Source organism: Clupea harengus, chromosome 19, assembly GCF_900700415.2.
Source record: "Clupea harengus chromosome 19, Ch_v2.0.2, whole genome shotgun sequence".
NCBI lineage: Eukaryota > Metazoa > Chordata > Actinopteri > Clupeiformes > Clupeidae > Clupea > Clupea harengus.
The window spans coordinates 19,146,559-19,155,817 of NC_045170.1; the positions used below are offsets into that span (position 1 = coordinate 19,146,559).

A 9,259-nucleotide genomic window follows, 5' to 3' on the forward strand; every position below is an offset into this window, starting at 1 on the left:
TCAACATCTGCACCTTTTAGGAAAAAGGAACATAAAACACATTCAACACTCTACATTGAACTTGACATGACAGTACATATGTGGAGATGTATAAATGAAGAAATACCTACATTCAGCACCTACAGCTTCCATCGAGATGTCGCACAATACACTCAATTCCTGGACATCAGAAGCGATGCCGACATCTTTGGGCGTGTCTGTTCGACGAACATATGGCTTCAAATGGCGAACATTCAACCTGTCAACCAATCTGGACACTCTTTTGGCTGTCATGGACTCCACCTTAAACGGTCCAGCCCAACGTTCCTCTGCAGCGTCTCTTCACTGTTCGCGATCTCAAAGTCATCTACCTTTGGATCGGCGCTGCTGCCGTGATGAACCCGATAAATTGCAAAATATGGGCTCACCTTTGTGGAACGCTGCTTCGAGGTGTTTATCGAATAAACAGCGTGTTGCAGATAGACGTCCCAGTCATTCTGCTCCTCATTACAGTACTTTGCAAGATGGCGCTTAATGTTCTGGTTTGAGCGCTCATCTTGCCCATTGCTCTGCGGGTGGTAGGCTGAAGTTACAGCATGCTCTATCCCAAAGGTTTTAAAAAGAGCTTTGTTACAGTCATTAACAAACTCTCTTCCCATATCAGTGATAATCTTTTTGACACCACCCTGTGCCAAAACAGTTTGTGTCACCATAAGTCCTACCCCTGGACCGTTCTTGCCTCTCAGAGGCCTAGCCATGACCCACTTGGAGAACAAATCAGTAAAACTTATGATATGGATGTAACCCTTGGATGTCGTTTTGAGCGGCCCAATTAAATCAACTCCCATGACCTGCCCGGGACCCTGGACCTTAATAGGGTGTAGCGTAGGTGCTACAGTCTTAATTCTGTCATGCCTCTGACATGGCTCACAGGAACCAACCCAATCCTCTACATCCTTTTTCAAAGTCAGCCAATAAAAATGCTGCACTGCCTTCTGTGCAGTCTTCTGTACACCAGGGTGCTCTCCAGTGGCTGCACTGTCATGGCACTCATACAGTACCCTGTCCCTCTCCTCAGGGGTACGTACAACCAGACGTCTCTTACCTGAATTAACATAGTACAACATACCCATATCTAACACATACTGCTTTGCTGCTCTACCGACAGAAGACATCTGTATCCTACTACTTCCTAGTTGGTGGGAACCATTTGCAAGGTAATAAAATATAGCGTCCAGACGTGCAAAACTCTCCATCTCTCAAGGATGTCTAAATATAACACAATATGTCACTTACACTTCACAAACACACAAAACACAACGTAGCACACTGTCCACAAACGAGAAGAGGGAGAGAGAACATGACAGCATTAGTTTGATGAACACATAGAAAGTCTGTAAATGTACATGTACATAAAAACATGAGATTTAAATCCCTGATCGCTGCATTTAACGTGCTAAATGTCATCCATAAAGTTTTGGCGCGCAGCGCAACCTAGCGCTTTATTTTACCTCAGTCACTGCCCACAACTGTTTGACAGCAGGCTATGCTACAATGTACAATGTCATTAACACATCGTGAAAAAGAGCAAAAACATCGAAACTATTGCAATAGCACCGGGAGATTTAAATCCCTGATCGCTGCATTTAACGTGACTGATTCGTGCCAAATGCGCACTGACCAGAAGCGTTTGACAGCAGGCTATGCTACTGTGGGCTAACATTACTTGTAAGAAAAATGTCACGAAATTAAAAGTGAAGGTCCTCTATTTAATAGCATGGTAACTAAGCATATAGCACTACTAAAGGGAAGGCTCGCTGTTGGCGACTTGTAACATTACCTGAGGTTATTTGTAATGCAAGTAAATCAACTTACCTTAGCTGGATGGGGATGTGTAATCTGCTGATGAAGTTTAGGTAACTTCAACAGAGGCTTTTGTCTTCAAAAAGGATCTTTTGTCTTCAGGTCTTGAAGTTTTCAAGTCTTCCAAACTTAGTCAGCTTGCATACATTACTGTCATTTAAGCTAGCCAATGAACTATTTTTTACAAAAAACTATCGATTGTGTATGTATGTGTGTTTGTAAGAGTGCTAGCTTGAGCTAACCAAACACAGTACAGTAGCTATCTAGTTAGCTATCGTAGCCATGTCAGCCTATGTAAGATACTGTAATTTTAGCTAACCAATTAAATAACTTTCACACAAAAAAACCCATCGATTATGTGTGTTTGTGATGTGTAACATATATCCTTTATCAATCACTCTCAGTTTATGTTATTTAATGCTACAGATTAAACCTAACACACGTGTAATTCAGTTGCTATTAATGTTGAAAAGCAACGTTAAACGTGACACCACATTAAATGTCAGGCAAACGACGTTGCAGCTCAGCGGGAAAAGTAGAGGTCCTGGTATTAGCCAATCAAATAAATGGTGTTTTCCGTTCCTGCCTGGTAACTCATCTTAACCAATCAACATTCTAGAATTACATCCGTATGCGGATCGTTTTTGAGTCAACCCATCGTCTACTTACATGAATACAAGCCGGGGGTAAAAAAAAAAGGTACCTGTAGCCTACCAGCATCAGTCCAGCACAAAGCAGACATCACAATTTAATTGAATGCATTTCATAAATACATGTTCTCCTCATGTTTAATGTTGTTGGCTAATTTCATGGCTGTTTGCAATAAAAAAATAAATGTTTCAGCCTACAAGGCGACTTTGTTATTATACAGTTACTTGCCTAAACGATAGAAGACATTCCTCCAAAATACCTCTTTTAAATGATTTTGTTGCCGTTTCGTGATTTCCGCTAAGAAAAAAATGTTCTTCAGGCTAAAAGAACTTTAACGTCCCAGGTGTTGCGTAGCAACCCATTACTTGCTGACATCAAGTTACAATGACTTTCCAATACGTTAAATGACGGACTTCTTGCGGAATGATATGAAAGATGTAAATTAGAAACACAAAACCCGTTGCCAATGACAGTGGTCATTCACTTTTCGAGGTGGTGAATATCAAGAAATGACAGACCTGCTAACGTTGGGGTGCCCCATTCAAATCAACGGAACTTTTTTGAACATTCTGAAGAGCCGTAAGAAATAAAGGCCTGCCCCTAATACAAGCCTGCCCCAAATACAAGCCGGTGCGCTGTGCAGCCTAAGTAAATAAAAGTCCCGGCCACTATTTGAGGATTTACGGTACATCAGGACCCCTTAGGTCGTTTGTTTGATGATAGGTAGCCTGCTGATTGCTGGTGTCTGATGGATTCCTTACAAACTGTAATGTATTTTCTTACTGTGTCTGAACGTCCACGTAGCCTAGGACTGACTAGCCGTTTTCCTTCTACCCAGTGGTGACTATGAGTTTGTATTAGCCTACGTATCCCAGAATACAATTCAAGTGGACGCCTCAGGTAAGATACCAAGACATGTCCCTATATTAGCGTTAGCTTAAAACCACTCAGAAGACTTTTTTATTTGTATCATATAATTAATCAATAAAGCCAGTTAAGTACTGTAATTTCCGTTAAACAACCTCAGCTGCTCGTCAGTTATAAGGACCATCTGTACACCCCTACGAAAATGTTTAAAAGTGGTCTGGTCTGAACTAGTCCACTTTGTGAACTCCCGAGGGGGGGGGACTCAGTCGACGTACTTGAGTGAAACGCATTAATGTTGATATTTAGGTATTTCTCATGTAAATACAAATTAATTTACATGTGACCTGTTATTATCAAAAATAAAAAAAACCGAATTACTTATAATAGGGGTAATCTCAAACTAAACCGTTTAAACACCCACCCCATGTATTTCAATGATTGTAATAATCCCGGATGAGCGTCTCTCCTGTCTGTCCGTCTTTGTCCAGCGGCGTCCGTAGGCCGTAATTAACATGGCCAATTTCGTGTTTGGGGATAAAATATAATTGTAAGTTTATTTGATATTAATTACTGGGCACAAGAGTGATATGTATGCAGTAAAACACGGGGAAGGTTCTTCGTAGCGGACACCTAATAGAACAACATAGTAAGATGATTGCTAGCAATGTAAGACAGCTAGCTAGCTAGCTAACTGGTCAGCTATCCTGTGCTAAATTACTAGCTAGCTAGCTACCTAGCTGGAAAACATCATTGAATAAGAAACTGGTAATTTCTCCGTCGTATCATCTGTAAACGAAGATTGGGAATATTCCGACTCTGTTACTACATGCCTCCTTTACACTGCATTCTTGTTTTCAATGAATGTGATTCTATTTTGGTCATAGATGGATGTCTAGCAACCTGAGTTTACGAGAGTAGGCTACATGGTCCAACCAGCTTGCATGTTAGCCAGCTAGCTAGCTTACAGACATCTGTAAGTGATCATATTTTCTAAGAAGGGGGGAGTGTTCAGCGCCTTACTAACTAACTAGCTATTTGGCAGTCGATTTCACCCAGAATCATTCTACCCGTTGCTTTCTTTTTCTGCCCATTGCGTTGTCTGACGTCTTGTTTCGGAGTTCTTTTTCCTGGTTGTTAGCGTAGGTGGACAAATAGTTCCCGTGACAGATATAATGGGGAATAGCTAACGTTATGTAGCTGCCATGTTAACTGGATTCATGGAGTAGCTTGGAGCTGGTAACGTAAGCTAATCCTCTGGTTCTTTGTTAAGATCACCGGAGTAGTGCTTGGATCCATTAAAGACGTGCTCGACAATTTTACACTTTTTCTCTATATGAACGGTGACATGGCACCGCACCGTCAGTCATATTAATGGCTGCCGAATCGGGGAGACTACTGGCGGGACAAACTCAAGGAAAACGAGGCAAAGGTAGGCACACGTCCGTCAGTCCATCTCCGTGTCCTTGCAGAATCTCCATTCTTGCTGCAGATTTTCATCTCCCTGTCCACTCGCTACTGACTGTCCGGTTGTCTGTTTTCAAGGGAACTGTCTCTGGGTTCATGTCACGCTAGCGTTACCTGTCTGCGTTGTCTACCTGCCTGTGATGTGTCCGCTCTCCGTTCTGTGCCTGCTTGTCACCCATCCGTCCAGGTGTCTCGTCCTTACAAAATATTTGCAATGCAATTAAGCTGAGGATAGACTAGATGTGCAAATTAACGTTGCCAGTTTTGTTCTATAAACTCATCTGGTCCAACTGAGCTTACCTGTGGTGCCAAGCAACAACGTGTATGTTTTGCATGGCACCATTATTTTATTTGGTCGAGCAGTTCGGGCATAGCCTTGTGGCTATGGAAACGAAGAGCCCTTAACTCATCGAAGATTTAGACAAACCTGATTTTATTTAGTTGCATACAGCTGTTTCATTAATTACACAAGAACATTCAATAGTGTAAACGAAATGGGTTGGGTAGGTGCAGGACTTAGACACAGATCACCAAGTGGAGTGTTTGATGGCATGTTGGCATGGTATGGTGATGGTCAGTGGGTTTCAGCAACACTTGGTTTGTCCCTTCATGGTCTTTCTATCCCCGGTGAAACAGATGAAGGAAGTTTCCATACAAGATGTGCACATTTGATCAATGTCGATGGGGGAAAGATGCCTGCCTCATAATCTACGTGCACTAATTTCCAATCCTTTCTGTTCTCCTGTCTGAAGGTTCACAGATGCTGAAGAGCCCGGAGAAAAAGAGAAAAAAATCCAATGCACAGGTAAATCAGGGAGGGGATTGAGAGATTGCAAAAAGGTGTCAGACTGAATCAAAATTAAATTGAGTTAGTTTGCACTGTAGAGCAAAGAGGATCGCATTCTGCATTTTATTTTGTCACTTGAAAACCTCCCAACATTATTCTGTAAACTGTGAATGCAATTCATAGCTTGTGTTGATGTTGTTGCTTTTCTGTTTTGTTGCGTTTTTTTTATCCAGCAGGGGCCAGCCGTTTCGCACCTCTCCGAGTTCGCGCCCCCGCCCACCCCCATGGTAGACCACCTGGTGGCTTCCAATCCGTTCGATGACGACTTTGGGGCCCCTTCCCGTCCTGGTGGCGCTCCTTTCATGTCCAGTCCGGGGGCGAGTGGCGGGGGTGGACCCTATATGGGTGGCGGGCGAATGGCGGGTCCCATGGGCTTCATGGGCGGCCCAGGTGGGCCAGGAGGAGGTCCACCAGGTCGCAGGCCGCCATTCGGCCCCCCTCCACCCAATGCTGGACCTCACCACCAGCTAGGTTTTGGGGGGATGCCAGGGTTTCCGGGTGGTGGAGGAGGCGGGGGTGGCGGTTTTCCGCCTGGAGGTCCGTCGCAGTTCAACATGCCCCCCAACTTCAGCCCACCAATGCATCCTGGTCCTGGATTCAATCCCATGCTGTCCCCCGGTGGGATGGGAGGTCCAGGGGGCGGTGGACCCCCACATCCTCGCTTTGGGATGCCTCAGCAGCAGCCTCAGCATGGCCAGCACCCTTTCAACAGCCCCCCCTTACCAGGTGGAGGGGGTCCCAGAGGGCCACCCCACGGGCCCATGAACCCCATGGGGGGCATGCCAGGTGGGATGAACATGATGGGTGGTATGGGGGGCCCTGGAGGAGGAAATATGGTTGGGGGGCATCCGGGGTTACCCCCACAAGGACAGTTCCCACCCAACCATGATGGCCCCTACCCTGGACCCAGTCCTCCAGGCAATGATGAGGGGAAGAACTTTGGCCCCGGTGGCCCCCAACCAACCCCCCCCCAGCAGCAGCCGCCAAACCTCAACCCCTCTGGCCCCCCGAACAACAGCAACACCCCCGGCCCCTCCCCGTCCTCTGGTCCTCCCCAGCCTGGAGGAGGCTTCCCCGGTCACCCAGACGTCCAGCAGCAGAACCCGAACACCCCTGGCCAGCCGTCTTCCGTCCCGCCCCCTCCGAACCCCAACTCTTCTCCCACTGGACCCCTGAATGGCCCCCAGCAACCGCCCTCTAATCAGCATCCTCCACCCAACTCCACCGGTGGCCCGTCCTCCAACAACTCTTCTCAGCAGCCACCGCAGACCACGCCGCCCAACTCTGCTCCTGGCTCCACCCCATACAATCAGCAGAACAGTGGTCCGGGATCCGCCCCCATGCCCAACCAGCCGACCAACTCTACTCCTAACAACTTGCCCAACAACGGTGGCGCCTCCACGCCGGGCAATAACCCCAACCCCCCGTCCAATTCCACCCCGACCCCCACCACCCAGTCCCCCCTGCCGCTTGGTCCTGCGCCCCCCTCTTCTGGCCCTGGTGGAGGCCCCCCGAAAATGGGCGGGCCATCGGTGTGTCCCTGTGGCTTCTGCCAGTCCGAGGTGCACGACGACCAGGAAGCCATCCTGTGTGAGGCGTCGTGCAAGCGCTGGTTCCACCGAGACTGCACGGGCCTGACGGAGCCGGCCTATGGGCTCCTGAACCGTGAGGACGCTGCAATCTGGGCCTGCGACTTCTGTCTCAAGAGCAAGGAGATCCAGGCTGTGTACGTTCGACAAGGGATGGGCCAGTTGGTAGCAGCCAATGAAGGCTGAGAGAGATGTGTGTGTGTGTGTGTGTGTGTGTGTGTGTGTGTGTGTGTGTGTGTGTGTGTGTGTGTGTGGTGGGGCTGGGGGTTGAGGAGTTGAAGGCGAGATGGAGGCTTGTGCCAGCTGGTTGGGGTGGGTGAATGGAGAGGAGAGGAAATGGACTTGCAGCAGCGGTTTTCTGTCTTTGGCCTTTTTTTTGGAACGCCCTAAGCCTGACTCACTAATGTCATTTTTTGCTCTCAGCTCATTCTGTAAGTAAGCACTTTGAGTGTCTCTCTTAAAAAAAAAATCTTTGACCTTTTCATTGGCGAGTCCAAACGCATCCACTGCAAATTGTACAAATTGAAGCACACCGAAGCTGTTGTGTGCTCCGGTGAAGCACTGACATCAACTCGCTACCTCACACACTCTAGGGACTCACCAGCCCAGCCCAGCCCAGCCCAGACCCGCATCAGGCAAGGCTGTGTCACACTGTAATTCTTCCTCTTCTCTCACTCCTCTCTCCACCAAGGTTCCAGCCTCTCACCAGTTTCTCTCCCAGCAGTAGCCTGCCTTGCGAGCCTCCTGTGAAACAGCATATAGAAGCAACCTACCTGTAGATACTCAACCATTAACTCACACACACCTACAGACTTCCCTCCGTCCACTAAGGAACACATGAATTAAACTTTGATTTGCAAAGGCAAACGTTTCAAGACTCCTGCAGTCACAATGGATTGTTTTTGTTTTGAATTTTTTTTGGTTGTTTTTTGTTTTGTTTTGTTTTTTTAAAGGCTCCACCTTCAGCCATGTTTTCTCTGGCAACAGGAGGATCTGAGCTGGCAGAGTAACGATGGGGGACGGTGTAGCACGTAGTGAGATCAGTCATATCATGTCATATGTGTATAGTCCTTGGCTTGCATGTGAACCAATGCAGTAACTTGTGTTTGTTTGTTTTTTGTTTTGTTTTCATTTTGGGCCTTTGCTATGGGCAGGGCCTTGAAGTAGACCAAATAACTGGATGAAAAAAAAAAAAAAAGAATTCTCCAAACTCATCTTACTGTCATGGCGCAAGATGTTTGTAATTTTTTTTTTATATACGTTATTTTTTTTAACATTTCTGTCCAAGTTGCCTTTCTCTTAGCTGTCCTTTTTTGGTACTGATATCTGTGCTGTTCTATGTGCTCTGGCGACCTCTGGTGGAGTGGAGGTGCAGTTACATGCGGGGTGGGAAGAGGGATGGTACTGTAATGTGCTCAGAAGTAAAGCGAATTTTGGTTTTGTATGACTTTGTCCTTTTTATGTGTTGCCTTTTAAAGTGTATATTAAATATGGAATATTACCAGGTGGTAGTTTTAAAACAAGAAATGCAAAGTTATTTTGCTAAAAAACTTAATCCTAACTACATGTCTTTTAAGCTGACTTTTCTTCAAAGAAATCTGAATATTGTGAAGTCGTGCATTTTTATCAGTATTTGGGACTTCTGGGTAATACACCAGGTGGCCTTGGCATTGTCAGCCAGCCATGTCTAAAAAATGAAATAAAAATATTTTTGTCCATGGACAAGTCAGCTGTACATTCCAATTGCCTGGCACAATAAATAGAGAATTCAAATGAATGGATATATTAAATGTTATTTGAGTTTATTAAGTTTGACTGGCAGGCATGATCATTTCAATGCTAAGATTTCCCTCTAATGGAACACAACTAGAGATAATGACCGTAGCATGATATCAGTTTAGTCTGAGTTGTGAAATACTTTTCTCATCGCGCCAGAGCTGTGAATGTGAATAATCAGCCATCACCGGCCATAGCACTTGATATCTGTCCTTTTGCAATC

The 9,259-nt window shown here is 45.9% G+C and overlaps 1 protein-coding gene across 8 annotated transcripts; it reads left to right on the forward strand.

Annotated features, from left to right (window-relative positions):
- The first annotated feature begins 3,112 nt into the window (after positions 1-3,112).
- pygo2 (pygopus homolog 2 (Drosophila)) lies at positions 3,113-8,704 on the forward strand. 8 transcript variants are annotated; one of them, XM_031585861.2, is made up of 4 exons: positions 3,113-3,393; positions 4,631-4,789; positions 5,577-5,629; positions 5,845-8,704. In XM_031585861.2, exons 2-4 carry the CDS (start codon positions 4,732-4,734, stop codon positions 7,444-7,446), a joined length of 1,713 nt encoding a protein of 570 aa, XP_031441721.1. In that variant the 5' UTR covers positions 3,113-3,393; positions 4,631-4,731; the 3' UTR covers positions 7,447-8,704. The 8 variants fall into 8 exon arrangements, with proteins under 8 accessions (XP_031441721.1, XP_031441724.1, XP_042566505.1 ...); XM_012828955.3 differs by lacking the exon at positions 3,113-3,393 and adding an exon at positions 3,584-3,907; XM_031585864.2 differs by lacking the exon at positions 4,631-4,789.
- The last annotated feature ends 555 nt before the right edge of the window (positions 8,705-9,259 follow it).

What these genes read in the sequence shown, in the direction of transcription:
- pygo2 (XM_031585861.2), top strand. Translation starts at nt 4,732, where the DNA reads ATGGCTGCCGAATCGGGGAGACTACTGGCGGGACAAACTCAAGGAAAA. An exon ending in TCAAGGAAAACGAGGCAAAG is followed by an intron (nt 4,790 to 5,576) that starts GTAGGCACACGT and finishes TCCTGTCTGAAG; the next exon opens with GTTCACAGATGCTGAAGAGC. An exon ending in GAAAAAAATCCAATGCACAG is followed by an intron (nt 5,630 to 5,844) that starts GTAAATCAGGGA and finishes TTTTTTATCCAG; the next exon opens with CAGGGGCCAGCCGTTTCGCA.